This window comes from Cotesia typhae, unplaced genomic scaffold (genome assembly GCF_013202065.1).
Source record: "Cotesia typhae breed Kobodo isofemale line unplaced genomic scaffold, CoteBio_Ctyphae scaffold_70, whole genome shotgun sequence".
NCBI lineage: Eukaryota > Metazoa > Arthropoda > Insecta > Hymenoptera > Braconidae > Cotesia > Cotesia typhae.
This window is the reverse complement of record NW_027423780.1, coordinates 2,159,661-2,180,999: the sequence shown is the minus strand read 5'-3', so window position 1 is coordinate 2,180,999 and position 21,339 is coordinate 2,159,661. Positions and strand designations below refer to the sequence as shown.

General features: G+C 33.6%; 3 protein-coding genes across 3 annotated transcripts; all 3 read left to right on the top strand.

Annotated features, from left to right (window-relative positions):
• Window positions 1–1,849: 1,849 nt before the first annotated feature.
• LOC141537258 (uncharacterized) lies at window positions 1,850–4,414 on the top strand. Its single transcript, XM_074258135.1, has 2 exons — window positions 1,850–3,989; window positions 4,338–4,414. Exon 1 carries the CDS (start codon window positions 3,223–3,225, stop codon window positions 3,985–3,987), a length of 765 nt encoding a protein of 254 aa, XP_074114236.1. The 5' UTR covers window positions 1,850–3,222; the 3' UTR covers window positions 3,988–3,989; window positions 4,338–4,414.
• Window positions 4,415–15,903: 11,489 nt separating this feature from the next.
• On the top strand, window positions 15,904–17,163 carry LOC141537288 (uncharacterized). The gene is made up of 5 exons (XM_074258181.1): window positions 15,904–15,946; window positions 16,035–16,110; window positions 16,240–16,335; window positions 16,556–16,794; window positions 16,937–17,163. The coding sequence occupies exons 1-5, from the start codon at window positions 15,935–15,937 to the stop codon at window positions 17,108–17,110; spliced, it is 597 nt and encodes a 198-aa protein (XP_074114282.1). The 5' UTR covers window positions 15,904–15,934; the 3' UTR covers window positions 17,111–17,163.
• Window positions 17,164–17,638: 475 nt separating this feature from the next.
• Window positions 17,639–21,328, top strand: LOC141537189 (uncharacterized). Its single transcript, XM_074258035.1, has one exon. The coding sequence runs from the start codon at window positions 17,639–17,641 to the stop codon at window positions 21,326–21,328; it is 3,690 nt and encodes a 1,229-aa protein (XP_074114136.1).
• The last annotated feature ends 11 nt before the right edge of the window (window positions 21,329–21,339 follow it).

The window sequence follows — 21,339 nt, the reverse complement described above, 5'->3', positions numbered from 1 at the left end:
AGCGGATTTTTTCCTGACCCAACTACTGATAGGACATGGGCAGTACAACGCCTATCTCTTCAAGATTGGTTTACACAACACACCAACATGCAAATACTGCCCGGTTAAAATCGACGACGCCGAACACACATTCTTCGAGTGTGCTCGGTGGAAGGACTACAGAAGAAGTACCGAAGAGATCATTGGCACCAGGATCTCCCCCTCAAGCCTGGTGACCTATATGATCAAACAAGAGAAAAACTGGTCTGCTGTTGCAGCTTATGCACAGCACCTCCTGAAAGACAAAATCGCAGAAAGAGACCAGTAGCCAGGAGTAGGCATCGTGAGACGCAGCACGGCTGGATTGAAGTAATGCTAACGCGGTTCCAATCCAGTCCTCCCCGTACCATCTAGGGGAGAGGGGAAGAGGAATGTTTTTTTTTAGTGGGTAAAAATCTCCACATTACCGACTATCGATATAGGCCGTAAGATGGGCGGCGGGCATCTATAAATCTGCCGAATTGTAAAACTTCCGATAGAAGTTATATTATTGGTCGGTTGTAACGGGTATTTTTCCGGTTTTTATTTCAAAAAAATAGACTTTATTACTGTTGTGTTACAGTCAAGGCTCACCTCTAATATCTATATCCCCTAGCTCGAATGAAATCTCGCCGGAGTCCAGGATCTTTTCAGGGATAGCTTATATTACTTATAAATGAAATTTGAGCCTGATTATAATTAGTACTCTATTTATTTAAGACAACAAACAACAAATATCGAAACTTAAGTTATAAAATTTACAAACTTTATGTCAAACTTTACTATATCGCACATAACCCGTACACACCGTTTGTTTTTCTGTTTGTCGGTGCCACCTGGTGGCCAAACTCTGTCTACTACCTTTACGCAGTAGTATTCCTATTTGACCGACAGTTGCGCACGGCCCTACCTGCCCTTAATCCCGTCTGGGTGCTTGAAAAGCAACCCTTCCCAGCCCTACTTCCCTCTGGGTGCTTGGAAAGCAACCCCTTTCCGGCCCTACTTGCCCCTAGTTTCCTCTGGGTGCTTGGAAAGCAACCCTTCCCGGCCCTACTTGCCCCCAATTCCCTCTGGGTGCTTGGAAAGCAACCCTTCCCGGTGGCCAAATTTCCCCCAATGGACAAGTCAGCACTTACCTGGTTCCTGGTCGGAGACAAGGTACGAGTTCCTTGGGTACTTCCTGGTGAAGGGTCTTCTACCGGAAGATTATAACCACTGGGAAACTTGGTTACTTTTTCCGTCAGTCAAAATCGCTTTTGTCATTTCCTAGACCTTTCTCCAAGAGTGAAAGATCTTGGAAAATTATCGCCATCTATCGCTCGTCATCAAACTTCAGATTTTTCCATTATTTAAATCTGATCAAATATCAAATTCATCCATCAATTTCAATAAATTTCATACAAAATCAATTCCATACAAAAGTCGTTCGGGACTTAGAAAAAAAAATAACATTTGCCAAATAATAATTTTCACCAAAAAAATTTCCCATACTAATTTCATTTCTGGGACTTAGTACAAACAAGTTAATTCACAATGAAAGTAATTAATTAAATAATTATTCAGATAATTTGAATCTGTTCGAGAATTCAATTAATTCTTTCTGTCAGGTAAAATAAATTTTTGTTCTTTAAAAGAACAAAAATTATCGCCACGAAGTTTCGCTTATATTAGCTCGTCGGTTTTTACTGCAACCGAACGAGCGGCGAAATTCTTCGCCATCTCTTGCCGCGGTGGCGTACTCAACCATTCGCGCGCATTTTCAAATAAATCTCAGTCAAGTATTTAAAACTAAATAAACTTTTTCATTAAGGGGCACACCTAGTGTGAAATTTCGAAAAAGTCGATTTTTTCATATTTCGGTAGATTACACCTTTAAAAATAACATATTAAAATTTCAAATCGATATCTCAAATAGTTTTTGAGTTATAACATTTTAAAGAGCAGCCGCTTGGCAGCTAGAGTGTCATTAGCTGCGAGACGTACCTGAAGTATTGTTCAGAGTCTACTGTCTCTTCCAGCCCCTATAACACGATTCCAGTTTCTATTGTTAGCTCTCAGGTATACAAAAATATATCATTATAATAATTTCTAGAAATTTCTAGAAATTTTTTGTTTACTGCCACGTAAATTATTTTCGGAGCCAGACACATTTAGTTTCATTGTGATCGTTGTATCGAGCGCATCATAATTTTACACGTGCTATTTTCTTGAAAATGAGTGATCAATCTTCATATTCAAATAAAAAAGGAACTCACAATGTTCCTAAGCATCGATCAATTGCGAAAAAACGCAAGTTTACCGGAAATAGATTTACATTTGAGCAATCTACTGCGAATACCAGTACGTCCGCAGAAAAGTTATTACAAAATAATGACAATAATGTTGTGATTGACCCATCTCATGGATATTGTATTTTGCAATTTTTATCAGTTTTTAGTGCAATTAGTAATTTAGTGGTGTGTAAAACCTGTCAAAAAAAATTTACTTTCAATCAAGCAAGTTCAAGAGGCCTAGGGTTCAAAATTGCTATTATTTGTGAATGTGGCAATTCGTATATTAATTCTGGACCAATGATTAATAACGCATTTGAAATAAATAAACGTATTGTTGCTGTGATGCGTCTATTGGGCATCGGAATAAATGGAATAAATTTTTTCTGTGGATTAATGGATTTAGCCTGCAAATTTTACGACCAAACTTTTGCAGGATGTTTTACGAATTTACAGATTGCAGCCGAAACTGTTTGTAAGCTCAGTATGCAGCAAGCTATAAATGAAGAAAAAGAGCTTACATTAAAGAAAGAAAATTCGGAGACAAATTTGACTGTTAGCGGCGATGGTACCTGGAAAAAACGTGGCCATACTTCCCGTTTTGGAGTAGTTACGCTGGCAGGAAAATACAGCAAGAAAATTCTTGATTCATGCGTAAAATCTACATATTGTCAGAGTTGTGTTTTTGGAAGAAAAAAAAAGATAGCGAACCTGAAGATTATGAGGAATGGCTATCATTACACGATGAAGAATGTGATGCCAATCATAAAGGATCTGCCTCAAAAATGGAAGTGGATAGTGTAAAAGACATGTTTGGTCGTTCCATTAGTAAATATGGTGTAAAATATACCCGCTATATTGGTGATGGTGATAGCGCTACCCACAAAGGACTTATAGATTTGAATCCTTATGATATTCCTGTTGCTAAATTGGAATGCTATCTACATGTGAAAAAAGAATGGGAACACGTTGCCGAAGTGTAAAGAACATTAATAAGAAATTAGGAGGAAAAAGTAAAACATCACAAAAGTTAACTGTAAATTTTATAAATAAACTCCAAAAATATTATGGTTTAGCAATTATGAGGAATCAAGATAATGTAGATGAAATGTATAAAGCAATCTGGGCAACATTTTATCATTTCTGTTCAACTGACAAAAACCCAAATCATAAAAATTGTCCAGAAGGCGCTGAAAGTTGGTGCGCTTATCGCCGCGCGGAAGCTGAAGGAATCACTAGTACATTTAAACACGATTACCTCCCACTGGATCCAGAAGTACAAGAAGCTATAAAACCTATTTATGAAGACTTATCTCGATATGAATTGCTTGATAGATGTAAAGGTAACAATACTCAAAACAACAATGAAAGCTACAACGGTTTACTTTGGCACTTTTCACCCAAGCATCTTCATAATGGCTTCAAAACTATTGAATTGTCAAATAATTTTGCAACTGCAATATTTAATGACGGTTATTCGTCAATTTTGAAGATATTCAATGTAATGGGAGTGATAGTTGGACCTGCAGCAAGAGATGTTGCGGCTCTTAAGGACGACACGAGAATACGAATCGTTGATTATCGCCAAAGGGCTTCTTCAAAAGAAGGTCGATCATCTCGAAGAAAAGCTTCTTCAGCTGAACAAGCCATTTTCGAAGAAGAGGAAGGTGTATTATATGGCCCTGGAATAGCAGATTAGCTGTAAATATGATTTTAAACCACTTATAACAGTGGAAACGATCATTTTATCTTTAAACGCGTTTTTCTCGAAACAGCATTTTCCGAATTTGCTGCAGTGATTACTCAAAAACAAATGATCCGATTACTATCGAATTTTTTTTACATGTTCTATATATAGTTCTCCGTACAATGACCTATCGATTTTTTGATCTGATCAAAAATCGAATTTTCGCAGGCCACAAACGACCAAAATTTTAGGTAAAATTCGACTATTTTTTTAAAACGCCGCCTTATTGTCAATTTTTTGATTTTTTTGTCGTAGGTCATTGTACAGACAATATTATCTAGTTTAACGAGATATTTTTTTAGATTTCATCCACGGAGAAGGCCGGAATCACTGCAGCAGTGAAGGACCTTTTTTTTTTCGCGCCGTTAGAGATCGACGATAACTTAAAAAACATTTAATTTTTTTCTTCAAAAATTTCATTATGTATTCTTAAAACATGTATAAATATATTCTTAAAATTTTAAAATAATTGATAAAGTATTTTTTTTAATAAAAATTCCCAAAAATCACGTTTTTTTTAGGCCGTTACACTAGGTGTGCCCCTTAAACAAAAATAATTCGTGATGTTGGATAAACATTATAGTTAAATGATAATTATTTTTTAAACAAAATACAAAAGAAATGAAAATGAACAAAAAAAAAAACATTTTTAGTATATTAAATACGCTCCGGTATTAATAATGATAATAATTATAGTAATAATAATGATAATAAAATTAACTGCAGTCGCTGCGTTTTTGTCTCGCTCGCACTCACACTCTATACCATCACACGGTAATGATAAAACAGTTTCGAAAAATTCTCAGAGATGGCGTGACGAGTATTGCAAATGAGAATAATCAGATTTTAAGCTACGAGATCCAGTCTGAGTCTCGGACTAAGGTAGATGTCCCGATTCCAACCAGGTTCGATGCACCAGGTATATAACATTAAATTCCACAGGAATAAAACATGAAATTATGTCCCTATGATTGAGACCAAACTAACCTGATAGTTAGGGTCAAGGTCAGCAGGTATGGGTCACCCTGGCAGGATGTCCAGGTCAAATATCACCTATTCTATAGGAATAAAAAAGATCAAAATAATCCACAGTGTACTAGAATCATACCTTGGGCGGTGCCGAATAGATTCTAACCTAAACCATCGTACCTCAATAGAACCAGGTGCTATGGATGAAACTCTACAGGTACAAATGTATGTTTTTAATACATTAACATGTCTGGGACCCAATTAAGATTACCTCGAAGATGTAAGTGACTATTGATCAGCTAAGGGAGACACCCGGGTACTTGAAAGACCAGATTGCTAGGAAGATAATTCTTCTCCGTTGCAATAAATTTTTTTTCTCAAAGTAGGATGGGCAATTATTATGTGTCCGTTCAGTCGGAAAAACGGGCCATGTCTACAATGGAAAGCCAGATGGTAATTATATACTTCGGGGGATATTTCTCCACCGAAGGAGTCAAATTTCTTTCTCGGGGTAGAATGGACAACTATTATAAGTACCCGTTTTTCCCAAAAACGGGCCATGTCTAAATTGAACAACTAGGCGGGTAAGAGGATATTTCTCCACCAGAGGAACCGAATATTTTTCTCGCGGTAGGTTGGGCATCTATTATGAGTGTTCGTTCACACGGGTGAACGGATCGTGTTTAAATTGGAAAACCAGGTTGGTAAGAGAATATGTCTCCTCCAGCGTAGCCAATTTTTTTTCTCGGGGTAGAATAGGCATTAATTATGAGTGCCCGTTCTTCCCAAAAAACGGGCCATGTCTAAATTGAACAACTGGGAGAGAGTGAGGATATTTCTTCACTAGAGGAACCGAATGTTTTTATCGGGGTAGGTTGGGCATCTATTATAAGTGTCCGTTTTTCCAAAAAATAACAGGCCATGTCTAAATTAAACAACTGGGTTCATGGGAGGGTCTTACACCGCCAAAGTAGTCAAATGTTTTCCTCGGGGTACATTGAGCATTTTTTATAAATGCCTGTTTTTTCAAAAAAAAAAAACGGGCCATGCCTTAGTTATACTACTGGGTTCGTAGGAGGGTCTTACACCGCCAGAGAAGTTAAATGTTGTCCTAGGGGTATCTTGGGCATTTTTTTTAAGTGGCCGTTTTCCAAAAAAAAAAAAAAACGAGCCATGTCTGAGTTATACTACTGGGTTCGTAGTAGGGTCCTACACCTCGAGAGTAGTCAAATGTTTCCCTAGGGGTAGGTTGGGCGTCTATTATAAGTGCCCGTTTCTCCAAAAAAAAAAAAAACGGACCATGTCTTAGTTATACTACTGGGTTCGTAGGAGGGTCTTAGACCGCCAGAGAAGTCAAATGTTTTCTTAGGGGTAAATTGGGCATTTTTTTATTGCCCGTTTTCCCAAAAAAAAAAAAAACGGGCCATGTCTAAGTTATACTATTGGGTTCGTAGGAGGGTCTTACACCTCCAGAGTCATCAAATGTTTCTCTAGGGGTAGGTTGGGCATCTATTATGAGTGTCCGTTCATGCGGGATAATCGGTCATGACTTAAGTAAAAAACCAGGTCGGTGAGAGGATATTTATCCTTCATCATAGCCAGTTTTTTTTTGTCGCGGTCGAAGAAGCACTCATTATCAGTGCCCGTTTTTCCCAAAAAACGGGCCATATTTGAATTGTAAGATTTAGAATGGTAGGAGGATATTCCTCTTCCGGAGTCGTTAAATGTTTTTCTTGTTGTAGGATGAGCACTTATCGTGAGTGCCCGTCTTTTCTGCAAAACGGGCAATATCTGAATTGTAAAATCGGGATTGTAGGAGCATATATCTCCTCCAGAGTAGTCACATGGTTTTCTTGGGGTAGGATGGGCATGTATTCTAGCTGCCCGTCTTTCCCAAAAAATGGGCCATATCTTAAGGAAGCACGAGCGCTAGGCGGGATGGGGATAGGTATCGACTCTAGTGTGGTAAGGGGAGACTAGTAGCTATATGTTTTTTCTCAATATATAGATACACATTTAACATTGGCTAATGGCGGCATTTATTTTTCTTTCAATTATTATACTTTACCTAGTCTGGCAAGAGTATATTTTTTTGAATATAATTTTGAATGAAATTAATATATTTATTTTTATCCATAACTTTTTTAAAAATATTCACCGACAGTCTTACGAAAAAAATACAAAAACGTTTCAATGTTTGAAGTTTACCCTATAAGACCAATGTTAAATTCCTTAACTTCCGAGTTAATTATTTATTTTAATGATCGGGCAATTTCCTTCAAATTTTTGGAATTTGTTTAGATATATTTAAACTTCACATTAAAAAAATATAAAGCCTTATATTAAAAGTTGCCTTGGTGCTCGTACTTCCTCAATTGTAATATCAGATTTGTAGATGGATATATCTTTTCCGGAGTAGTTAAACTTTTTTCTATGGGTTGGTTGGACATTTGTTCTAAGTGCTCTGTCCTCAGAAGAACAAGCTAGGTCTAAATTGAATGATCAGGTTGGTGGGAGGATATTCTTTTTTTGGTGTAGCCAAATACACGGAAAAAAGAAAAGTTGAAAAATTACATCACATAGTGTCATGTGGCACTTCGTAATGAAAGCTGGTAGAATTACAGTTTCAGATTGTAATTATTACAGCTTTTGTAAGAGTTACATTCTAAAATGTAAATGGTACATTAAAAGCTTTGAAAACTAACACTCGAAGTATGAATTTAGAAAAATGTTATTTTGAATTGTAATATTTTTAGTTTTTTATGCGACAGGACACTTATTACTATTTATAATGTAATTTTAGGATTTTTTTTGCGTGTAATTTCCTCGTGTAGGATGGACATTTGCTATAAGTTATAATTTGAACGAACAAGTACATTACACCAACAAATTCAACAAGTAATTTACACAGTAGGATGGGCATTTTTAATAAGTTATAATTGAAAAAAATAAGTGCTTTACAACAAATATTTGAACGAGTAATTAACAACATATAAACATTTTCTAGCTCATGTTTTCCAAAATATATACAAGATAACCTTTGCGATTAAACGATTTCTTATTTTTTTATTTTCTCAAACTCATCACGCTTGAGAATGATTAATTTTCGTTTCGGAATCGCAAATTTTTTCAACGATCTCAACTCTGGTTCATTTCGTATTTTCTCTTCCGTACGAGTTCCATCTGTAAATTATCAATAATTTTAATGCTGTTCTTTTTTCATATTCAAATTTTAATTCTCTTGTTTCTATTTGAATTTTAAATTCAAGTCTTATTCAAATTTTCTTGTATCAACACCAAAAAAAAAAATTAACTTGAATCAAGAGAAAAATCCTAGGACCAAGAAAATAATTTTGAAGTGTTTTACTGTCTTGAATCAAGTCGAAAAATTCTGGAATTAGATAAAATTTATTTAAATCAAGAAAAATTTATTACTTTTAAATTTTTTCTACTCAAATCAAGAAGATTAAATTCTTCAAAATTATTTACTTGATTCAAGTTAATTTTTTTTTCTGTGTATTTATTTACTTACTTATCTATTCATCTAAAATGTTTTCGTATTTTGTCATAATATTGTGATTACCTGGTAGAGCGATTAGTTCATTTGAAATTATTCTGATCCTTTTCGTCCGTTCATTCGTTTGAACCATGAGTGATTCATCTTTAAAGAAACAACGGTATTTTTTATTAATTTTTTTACGCAATATTTCATTACAATTATTTATATATTATAAAAAAAACATTTATAGTTATAGGTCTTGCACAAGATCCTCCAAGGGGAAGGGGATTTCGGTTTACCTTAATTAATATTAATAATAAGTGACGAAATGTATTTGTTAAAAACTACAAAAATTTTCAAAGCCACTGAAGAAAATAAAAAAAAAGCTAATCAGAATTTTGAAACCGGTTAGAATTTAAATTGAACAAAACAATATTTAGAACTAATTTGTGACATATTTACTGACAACCTACCCGAAAACATTACACGAAAGACTGATCAATATCGTAATTATTGAATCTACATCATGATTAAACTATGATGCAGACAACAAATCTAAAACGGCTGCAACAGTAAAACTGTTTCATTGAACGAACTCTAAAAGGAGTAATATTGAGGCTATTGAGACTTCTGAGTAGTGAAGATTGAAGCTTATTAAAAGAGCTTTACAATGCAACTTACCGAATTTTAATATCTTATTGTCTAGTTTAGTAATTATACCAAGTTGAAGTGGTAAAAACAGCAATTATTATGATTTTTAAAATTTCAAAATCCTGTCATTTTCAAATTACTCGCCTGATTAAGCTCATCCTCGAACTCAATCTTGATTTTGGTGGATAGATAAAGCATGTTGAGTTTGAGAAGAATCGATTATAAATTGAAAACGCTATCGAGCTGTCAAGCCGCGTTATATCGTGTAAATATATATACGAACAAAAACAGATTCACTGTAAAAAAATTGCGCCAAGTCCACGTTCATAAAACCCATCTCAATAACGTTTGCACTTTACAAAAAAAATAAGACTCGATATAATAATTGTCATTCTCTACAAAAAAAAGTGAAATACAAAAAAATACCAAGAAACTGTCATAATGTTAAAAAAATTGAAAGAAAATTTGTTGAAAATTTAAAAATTAAAAAAAAAAATTTTTTATCGTACTTGGCGCGCGTCATTGAGTACCCCAAATTTTTTCGAAAGAATTTCAACCCGTGAAAAAACGATTTTGCTCGAATTTATGTAATTATGTATAGTTATACATATTCGGGCTGATCAGCTCTAATTACATAATATATGATTTCATACATTCTTATACTTATAAATTTACATTAGTCAAGCATACTCAACTCCTTAAAAACACTGCTTACTCGATTAATTATCAGTTTCAGTGAAAAAATCCGTTTTTAAATTTTTTTAAATTTTTAGTGGACATAACTATCAATATGGTGGTGTGGTGAAATCATCTGAAATTATATAAAATTTTTGGATTCAATTTTTTCAGCTCTGTCATTAAGCTTCAATGAAGAAACTTGATATTGCTTAGTTTAATTGTAATTAACACATTTTGATTGGCAATCACACCGCATTTTCTCAATTTAGTCGGCCATATGTTTTCTTTTCTAGAGCACTCAATTGTATCCACTTTGAAGTAGTTTTCATAACCAAACACGAGAGGGCGTTTTAGTAAAATCATAAATGATGTCTGGAAGATTAAAAATTTCAAATAACATATGTATGACATGTCGATTTTACCGAAATTTTGTAAAACTTATTATTAAATAATAATAGTTGATTAATTAAATTCATGCATTTTATAGGTTGACTTAATTATAAATTTTTAATCATTCAAAGGATGTTTATTTATCCTGAAAAAATTTGGGGTACTCAATGACGCGCGCCAAGTACGATAAAAAAATTTTTTTAATTTTTAAATTTTCAACAAATTTTCTTTCAATTTTTTTAACATTATGACAGTTTCTTGGTATTTTTTTGTATTTCACTTTTTTTTTGTAGAGAATGACAATTATTATATTGCGTCTTATTTTTTTTTGTAAAGTGCAAACGTTATTGAGATGAGTTTTATGACCGTGGACTTGGCGCAATTTTTTTACAGTGAAACTGTTTTTGTTCGGATTTCACATCTTTTTGTAAAGAATGAAAATTTTTGAAACGAGTCTTATTTTTTTTTGTAAAGTGCTAATGTTATTGAGATGAGTTTTATGAACTTGGACTTGGCGCAATTTTTTACAGTGAAACTGTTTTTATTCGGATTTATTAATAACAACAATCATTTTAGTAATAATAATGATAATGATAAACATTATTATTGCTTTCATTTTTAACATCAATTTATTATTACCGATATTAATACTTTCAGTATTATAATTACTATTATTGTTATTTTTATTATGGTTACCAATATTATTTATTGTTATTATGATATTGTTGTTAGTAAATGACGCAATATATCAAACGCATAGTCATGTTTCGTATTATCAAGAGATTAAGATTATTTGAAACCCGCTCAATTGGATGACAGTGCCACCTACATGCAATAACCATAAGATCATAGAATGTACACACTTTTCAATGAGAATTCCCCAGACACTGAACATCTGGTTTATCCGAAGAAAGTATAACTCATACAATGTTTGTGTGTTTAAACTGGTTAACAAATAAAATTTAATTAAAAAAATATGTTTCAAACATAAACATGGAAGGTTGTATGATAATTTGTTCTATAAAATTTTTTATTTCATAAGATACTTTTACATTTTTAATTTCAAACGTAAACTTTTCCCGCGCAATATTAACAATTCATAAATAAATGAATTTTTTCAGGCAAAGCTATAATCATATGAAAAGTCGTTCGTTCTTTGATTTTACAGCTCAAATTCTGATAAAAAAAATTAAAGTTTTCTTTTCTCATATTAGCTAGTGGTATTAAAAAATTTAAACTGACTAATTCGCGTAAACGTCTCCAGTTTAAATCGATAACTTAAATTATCGATGGAAATTATACATTTCTTATATATACAAAGAGAATTTTGACATTTTCTTAATAAGAAAAAATTTTAATTTAGATTTAATACTGCAATACACATTAATTCAATGAAAATAACAAACAATTATTTTAGTAATAATAATGATAATGATAAATATTATTATTGCTTTCATTTTTAACATCAATTTATTATTACCGATATTATTACTTTTAGTATTATAATTAGTATTATTGTTATCGAAAATATGAAACATTAGAAATTAGGTTTCTAGTTAAAAAGTGTTCCTATGCAGAGATATCTGAATAAAAAATTATAATAGGGACAAAATTTAAGCAGTTATATTCAACGCTGTCTGAACCGAAATAATTCTGATTCATGGAACTAAACAATTTTTTCATATTTTTTCAATTAATTAATATCAGGAAAATAAGGTATGAACTACTGTTATAATAGAAATTTAAGAAAAAAAAAGACCGTAGAATTTAAAATAAAATTTGCAACCTGAGAAAAACGTCATGCTTACAGTAAACACTCCATGCAGGAAACCCCCCGAGTTGACAAAGGGGCCAGGCTTGGGCCAGTATTGGGAAACCTAGCTTCGGCGAACCTGTATCGGCCCATGCGTGGGCCAGGCTGCTTAACCCAGCCTCGGCCATGCCAATGATTATCCAAGCTTGGGCCAAGACTGGCTAACCCAGCCTTGGCCTTGCCAATGATCACCCACCCTTGGGCCAAGGCTGGCTAACCCAGCCTTGGCCATTCATTGGAGATCCCCAAGCGTGGGCCAAGACTGACTGACCCAGCCTTGGCCTTGCCAATGATCACCCACTCTTGGGCCAACCCTGTTTAAAAACTCCAATAGGATCTCATCAAAAGCGACAAAAGCCACTTAGAAACCAATAAATATTTATTGGTTTCTAAGTGGCTTTTGTCGCTTTTGATGGGATCTTATTGGAGTTTTTCAACAGGGAAGACTGGCTAACTCAGTCTTGGTCGTTTAATGGGGACCCTTTTTTTTTTGAAAAAAGTTTATTTACTTTTGTAATTAGTTGCATAAGTTTTACAAAAATTTTGGCTACAATTAACTTAAAAATTAGCCATTATAATAAGTTTAGTTGTAATTAGATATTAGTCTCCGCGTGTGGAGCTACTCATATCTATTCAGTCGGTGGGTCTGGACTCCAGAACCCTAGTATTTAATGTTATTTAAATATTTATTTTTAAATTTCCATGAAGGTAATATAATATTGTTTGTAAAAAGCGGTGGAAAATTAACAAAAAACCCCCGCTTATTCAATGGGGTCCCAAGCTTAAGTCGTTCGGTTACATCCGGCGTGATTCTGGTATTTTCGTTTAGTGTCCCATCGCCAGCCACACTTGTTTTCATTATGCATCAAATCCAAGCTGCAGTTATTCAGTCAGTGTAATTACTACTAAAAGTAACAATGTCTGATGCATATCTCAGAGTTCAAAGGTGGCGAGCGTTAAATAAAATAGAAAAAGTTGTAAAGAATAAAACTAATTCAGTTGTGAACGGGCAAAGTTCAAACATCAGATGTGTGAGTGAGGTTACCGATCTTAGTGATACAGGCTCGTGCAATAATAATAATAATTTTGATAACGATAATAATATTAATATTAATGATTCTACCAGTATTAGAGATAATGATTCTGATAGTAGTAGTGAAAGTGATTCAAATAGTAGTAATAGTGATAGTGTAGAAAATAATAATCATGACCAACTTCCAGGCGATGCTGGTTCACAGCTTAATAATGAAGAAGTGACAACGAAAAAGACATTAAATGAAAAACTTCGCTGTTGGACATTAAATAATCTAAATATATTAACATTAAAATTCGTAACAGAATTACTTACAATATTGCGAGAAGAAGGGCACGAGGATTTGCCTAAAACTTCGAAGCAATTGTTGAAAACAAAACACTGTCGACCGATGAAGTCATTTTTAAGCAAGCGTGAAACTAGTGGGAGCTACATTTATATTGGGATAAAAAATGTGCTAAAAAAAATAATATCTCCTAACATATATACTGAAAAGTCTATAGCAGTTCAGGTTCACATTGATGGGATTTCGATTTATCATAACTCTTTAATACAAGTATGGCCAATTCTCTTGAAAGTTTACCACCGCAATTATGAAACTAAGCCTGTAACTGTCGCATTATATTGTGGTGACTCCAAGCCTTACTCTGCAAATATTATCTTAAGGATTTTGTAAAAGAAGTAAATAAATACATTTCAAATGGAATAGTTTTGAATGAAATTAAATATTCATTCAAAATATTTTGTGTTGTTGCCGACTCTCCGGCGAGAGCTTTTATTAAAGCAATAAAAATCCGGGTGGCTTTTTTGCATGCGAAAGATGTACTGTTGAAGGCATAACGAAAAATCATAAGCGTGTTTATCCTAACACAAACTGTAGTTTACGAAGTAAAGATTCATTTATAAAAAAGCATCAACCAGAACATCATTTGGAGAATGTCAAGACTAAGTTAACAAAATTAAAAGAGTTTGATCCTGTTAAAGACGTCTCCCTCGATTCAATGCATTTACTCTACCTTGGAGTAACGAAAAATTTAATGGAAAAATTTTTAGTAGTGAAAAAACACACCGCTCGCCTGAAAAAACGTAAGGTCGAAATTTTGAAGACAAGAATGCAATGCTTGGCATTAGATATTCCGGTTGAGTTTGAAAGAAAACAATACGATATTGACCAAGTTTCTAAATGGAAAGCTACTCAATTCCGATTTATTTTACTTTACATTGGACCAATCATTTTCAAAAATGTGTTATCTGTAAACAAATATAGACATTTCTTGTTATTATATGTTGCTTGCAGAATTTTAAATGATGATTTGAATGCAGTTAGATACGCTGAATACGCTCAAGATCAACTGAGACTATTTTTGAATTTGTTGCCATCTGAATACGGCGAAGATGCACAAGTATTAAATATGCACAATTTAATACACGTACCAGAGGATGTTCATCACTTCCAAGTTTCCTTAAGCGAAATATCGGCATTTTGGGGTAAGAATTATATAGGTTTGTTTAAGCATTTAGTAAAATCTCCTTACAAACCATTGACTCAAATTGCAAATCGCTTGGACGAATTAGAATCGGCTGATCAAGTGAAAATAATTAGAAAAAATAATTTATGTGAGTGCATTTACGGACATGTCATTGAAAGTACTAATTATAATCAAAAGCAATTTATAATAATTGAAAAGGTTAAACTACGTGGTATCACTCTCACTAACAAACATCCAGACAATATAATTCAATTGAACAATGGTAAAATATTTGTAATTAACAATATATTAAATGTGCAAAAAAAATACGTTACTCGAGAAAATATTAATAATTTATATATATATGGCATAGTGGAAAGTAAAAGAAAAGAAGTGTTCGATTATCCAACATCATCAATTGATGTAGGCTTAACAGAAATAATTTCTTGGGACAATCGAAAAATATTGTTAAAACTCTCTTATGTTAAACGTAAATGTATATTATTAAATATGAATGACTCTAAGTTTGCAATAACTTTATTACATATTTAAGTTTATTTGCAAAGTAATCGTTGAAATAATTTTCACGTATTAAATACTTTAAAGTTTAATATAATTATCTAAAACTTTAAATTAATTTTTTAACGTAAATAAATTAATAATCTACAATTTAACTATAAGTCAAATAAATTAATTATCTATAATTTAAAATATTCAAATAATTTCATTTTTAATCGATTGAAAAAAATTATTAATTTGTTTTACATAGACACGTTTATTTTTCTTTATTATTATTATCTTAGAATTACTAAAAGCCGTAAAAAGTATTAGTATACTTAATATAAATATCTATCTATCTATCTATATTAATAATTTCGTCAAAGGGTACGGTAGACTCGATCGAAACCTTATATAAATAACAAAACATAAAAAAATATTAATTTTGAGTCGACAACATATATCCGCAAAATTCGGATTATGGAGAATTTCGTTAAATTTCAATTGCACTGACAAACCAAGCAAACCACAGTCGCCATCTTGGGTAGTTAATAGACGTTCCGTTTCACACTAGCGCTTAGATACGCCTCGCCAACATTTAGTGAATCATAACAAAAAATACTTTTCGTCAGTCGTTGACGTTTCTCGAAAATATTGTTTTTGACACTTTTTTATGATATACTTTTTGTTATGTGTTTTTTCTTTAAACCTAAGATTGGCCGATTGCGATAAAAATAAAGATAAAAACCATAGAAAGAAGAATACTAACCATAACCTTAAAGTCGAAGTTTTAGTTCAAATGTCATTGTCATTTACTTTGTTTAGTGTATACTCTCTACCATAGCAATAGTACTCTGTGCTCTCTACTTAGTCTGTGCTTTGTTTGGATTACACACATCATGCCGAAAATCGTAAGTATTTCATAAAATGTTTCGTTGGTCGTGTCTCTGTCTTCGTTTAGTCTTTTGTTTGATGATACCTATATCATTTTGTTAACAGCCGAATCTCCGTGCATTTGGTAAACATTGTCACAATTGTGGAAAGTGGATGGAGCGAAGGGCTCTTCGTAAAGATGGTGAGTAGTATTTTAGTAGGTATGTGGGCAGGTTGTGTTTTTAAGTGAATTTTGTTTTGTTTTCTTCTTAAAGTGTGGATTGTAAGCCTTCTGCATTTAAAAATAAAATAAGTACTTATTTACTTCCAGTGACATGCAATTTTTGTAATGGCAGAATATTTGCAAGAGATGGCAAACAAAAGCAAATGTGCAGTCGATGTGTGGAGTGCGACAACATTATACTCGGTAAGCGGCTCAATATTTTTTCTCTATAATTCGACAAATAATAATAAATGACCACATGCATAGCCTGTGTTGAGGTGTCATGAACACATACAGAAACACACGATTTTTTCACCGTTTTTCTCGATAATGAAATGAACCCCTTCATGCGCAAGTTCTACTTGAACTTGGCTGGCTCTTATTATACAATAGACATTATTAATTGTATAATATATTTTTGCAGATAATTTCAATTATTGCGAGTGCTGTGGCCTAGAAGCAATTAGGCAGTTAAGAATAACCAAAGCTCGGACACTTTTAAACCTTTTTCCAAAAAATCTAACTGCTCCTGTGGCATCTGTTAAATCACTAGCTGCCTCTACAATACAACCTCTAACTGCTCCTGTTGCATCTGTTAAATCACTAGCTGCCTCTACAATACAACCTGACAATTCCCAAGATTTATTTGATGATGACTTTTGGGTAAGTTAATGGTGTAGGTCACTGAGTACAGTAAAATGAAAAATAATACTTATTACCAGATAGAGATGCGAGAATATACCTACATACATTCACAATAGTTATTATTATTTGAATATTTATCTAATATATTTTCTCCTTTAAGGTCGATAACGAAGAGTTGACGATAGTCGAAAAGTCGCTGGTGACTGATGATGTTTCTTCGGACAACGAGAAAAAACAAAAATCAATGCTGTCAGTCTGCAGTGATTTTATTTCTTTAGAAGAAGAGGAGAAAGAAAATATATCAAATGGCGGGCAGACCCCCGAAAAAGCGTAAATATTCAAGCAGGTTTAGTACAGAACATCAACCCCCAGGACTAACTATGTATATTTAGCACTTTCAAATAACACCATTCAAGTATCAGTACATTCAGTTGGTTCTATGATTTATGAATGTGTTTAATGTCAAGCACTTCATTTTTTAGGTGAAAAAATTAAAAATCATTTTAAAAATTGTTGTCATAATGGGAAGGTATACATAGACCCAGATAGAACATTAAAGCCAATTCCAGATATATTATTAGATTTATACAAAGGCAATACGTCGGATGCTAATCATTTTAAAGCTAATATACGACAATATAATTCAGTATTTGCAATGGCATCCATAAATTCAAACTTGAACACACTCACTCCAGGATTTTTCACTTATAGGGTACAAGGGCAAGTTTATATAAAAACTGGATCTTTGTTTCCGTTGTAAGGTCATAAACCACAATACAACCAATTGTACATAATTGAAGATAAAGCAGCATTAAATGAACGATTATCTGATTCTAGAAATAACATATGTAGAAGCAATATAATGAGGTCTTTACAAACAATGCTGAATGAATCCAATCCTTTTGTCAAAACATACAAAAGAGTGGCTGCAATTTTAGCTGAAGAGGAGTTAAAAGCAGCCTCAGAAAATCGACCCAAATATTCGGTATCAATGCATTTTTGTAAACATAAATCTCTTGATTTGCGTCGGTATAACACACCATCAAATAATGAGGTAGCGGTCATCTTTGTAGGAGAAAACGGTGAACCTCCATTAAATATAGACTTCTCTGTACAAGAATATTCTCAACATTTAACTACACTCAAATCAACCAGTCCCAATATTGATCCTTTAGCCTTTCCTTTACTTTTTCCTAATGGAGAACTCGGATGGCATGAAAATCTTCAACACAGAGAAGAGAGTCGAACTGCTCGAAGCCGTCTTACAATGTTACAATTTTATCAGTATAGACTTGCTGTTCGTAAAAATTTTAGCCCATTCTTTTACGCCGAAAAACTTTTTCATGAATATTGTGTCTTGGCCTATGTTAGGATTGAATCTCAAAGATTATTGTTTCTTCGATTGAATCAAAAACAGCTCAGAGCTGACAATTATAACAATTTAATGGATAGCCTGTACAATAATGATAGAGAAATGGGTCAAGGAATTGGTAAAATGATAATATTGCCATCAACTTATGTGGGAAGTCCTAGGCACATGATGCAAAATTATCAGGATTCCATGGCAATTGTATGCAAGTATGGTAAACCAGACTTATTTATAACTTTTACGTGCAATCCCAATTGGCAGGAAATCTTAGATAATTTACAAGGCACTAAAAAAGAACATAGACCCGATTTAATTGCCAGAATTTTTAAACTAAAATTGGAGGAACTTTTAGATGACATTACAAGGAAACATATTTTTGGAATACCGAGTGCGTGGTTTTACACCATTGAATTGCAGAAACGTGGGCTTCCACATGCGCATATGCTTATTATTCTAAGAAATGAAGATAAACCAAGGTCATCAGTAGATTATGATAAAATTGTGTGTGCAGAAATACCTGATCCAGATAAAGACCAGGAACTTTTTCAGACTGTGTCAAAAAACATGATCCATGGGCCATGTGGCCCTGGATATATGAATTCACCCTGCATGAAAAATGATGGAACTGCCTCTAAATGTTCTAAAAACTACCCAAAGACATTTTGCGGAGAAACTAGAGATGGTACCCAAAATGGAGGTTATGCTATAATAAGAAGAAGAGACGACGGACGAACAATAAAAAAGAAGGATTTCGAGTGTGATAACAGATGGGTGGTGCCCTACAATCCCTATCTATGTAAAAAATTTAATGCTCACATAAATGTGGAAATTTGTTCAAGTGTCAAAAGTGTGAAATATATTAATAAATATATTTATAAAGGTCATGACCGAGCAAAGATACAAATCACAGTAGCGCCACAAGAGTCCAGTGATCAATCGACATCAAGTAATGAACACCATGATGAAATTAAGGCTTATATTGATACCAGGTATGTTTCGGCTCCTGAAGCAGTTTGGCGAATATTTGAATTTTCAATGCACAAAATGAGTCACACAATTATACAGTTAGGTGTTCATTTGGAAAACCAACAAACTGTCGTATTTACAGATCAGAATGTTCATGAAGCAGCAGCTAGATCAGCTGAAAAATCAACATTATTAGCATTTTTTGAATTAAACAGAACAGAAGAAAGTGCTCGACAATATCTTTACACTGAAATTCCGACACATTTCAGATTTATCCATGGACAGTGGCAACCACGAATATCTCAGTCAGCGGCTGATAAAGTAATTGCAAGAATGTATAATTATTCCTTTTCTGATCGGGAACGATATTATCTCCGGCTATTACTTCTTCACGTCAAAGGGCCAACTTGCTTCAGAGATGTTAGAACTTATGAAAATATTATTTACAACTCATTTCGAGAAGCTGCTCAAGCAAGAGGGCTCCTTTTTGACGATCAAGAATGGGAAAGATGTTTGAATGAAGCAATTGATTTTAAACTTCCTCGGCAATTACGACAGCTGTTTGCGTTAATTTACGTATTTTGTGAAGTAACTGATCCTAATGCTCTTTGGGAAAAGTTTACATCACATTTTATCGAAGACTTTACAAGATCACGCCCTGAAATATTATCCAAACAGTTGGCTTTACAAGAAATTGATGAAACATTGAAACTCCATGGTAAGAGACTAACAGATTTCGGACTTCCGGAACCAGATATTGGTGAAAATAATGTTTTCTTATCTGATCCCGTTTATGACTGTGAACTTGAAAAAGCAAATGGCTATGAAAAATACCAAAAATTGAACACCGAACAAAAATGTGTGGTCGATACAATACTAAACGCTGTGAATAATCCCACAGAAAGAAAGCTGTTTTACTTTGACGGCCCTGGAGGAACTGGAAAGACTTTCGTATTTACAACTATTTTACATATTTTAAGATCTGAAAATAAAATTTGCCTACCCATAGCGTTTTCCGGTATTGCAGCAACTCTGTTAGATGGTGGTAGAACAGCTCACTCGCGATTCAAAATTCCAATTAATTCAGATGTAGATTCTACGTCTCATATGTCGTTAGGGTCACCAGCAGCTAATTTATTGAAGGAAACTCATTTAATCATTTGGGATGAAGCACCCATGACTAAATGTCATGATATTGTTGTAGTTGATCGACTCCTTCAAGATATAATGAAAAATAAATTACCTTTTGGAGGCAAAACTTTGTTATTCGCAGGAGATTTTCGTCAGATTTTACCAGTTGTAGTTAATGGGTCACGAAATGATATTATAAAAGCTTCAATTAAGCAATTTTCAATGTGGCCAAACTTTACTCAACTCCAATTGGCTCATAATATGAGAGCGCACGATGATTTAGAGTTTGCTCAATGGGTATTAAAGGTAGGCGATGGATCAGCTAATGAAGATGATGACGACCACATTGAACTGCCTCAACGATGCATTGTAGATAATTCAATTGTAGACCATATTTTTGGTGTTTCCCTGAACACAAATGATTATAAAAGTTATTCAATGAAAGCTATCCTTACTCCCAAAAACGATGATTGTTTTCAATTGAACGACCAAGTTGTCGAAAAAATCCCCGGCCTGCTTAAAATTTATGAAAGTTCTGACGCTGTGGTTGAGGACGACCAAAATGATGTTTTAAACTATCCCGTAGAATTTCTAAATACTATAACGCCTGCAGGACTACCACCACACATTCTAAAATTAAAAGTTGGTTGTATAGTAATGCTTTTGAGAAATTTAAACCCGACTGTTGGGTTGTGCAATGGAACCCGTCTTATTGTTAGAGCGTTAGCTTCACGTGTCATTGATGCCGAAATTATTTGTGGTAGCCATGTAGGAACCAGAGTATTTATTCCTCGAATTCGTCTCCAGCCATCTAACAGTCAACTGCCTTTTAAATTTTGTCGGCTTCAGTTTCCCATTCGCATAGCATTCGCTATGACAATTAACAAATGCCAGGGACAAACTTTCGACAAAATCGGTATATTTTTACCTAATCCTGTGTTCACCCATGCACAGCTCTATGTTGCCTTCTCTCGAGTTCGAAGATTCGATGATGTAAAAATTCAAATTATCAATACCACTGAACAAGGCTTGAAAGGTGATAAATATTTATCGAAAAATGTTATATATAGAGAAATTTTGTCATAATCAACCTGTGA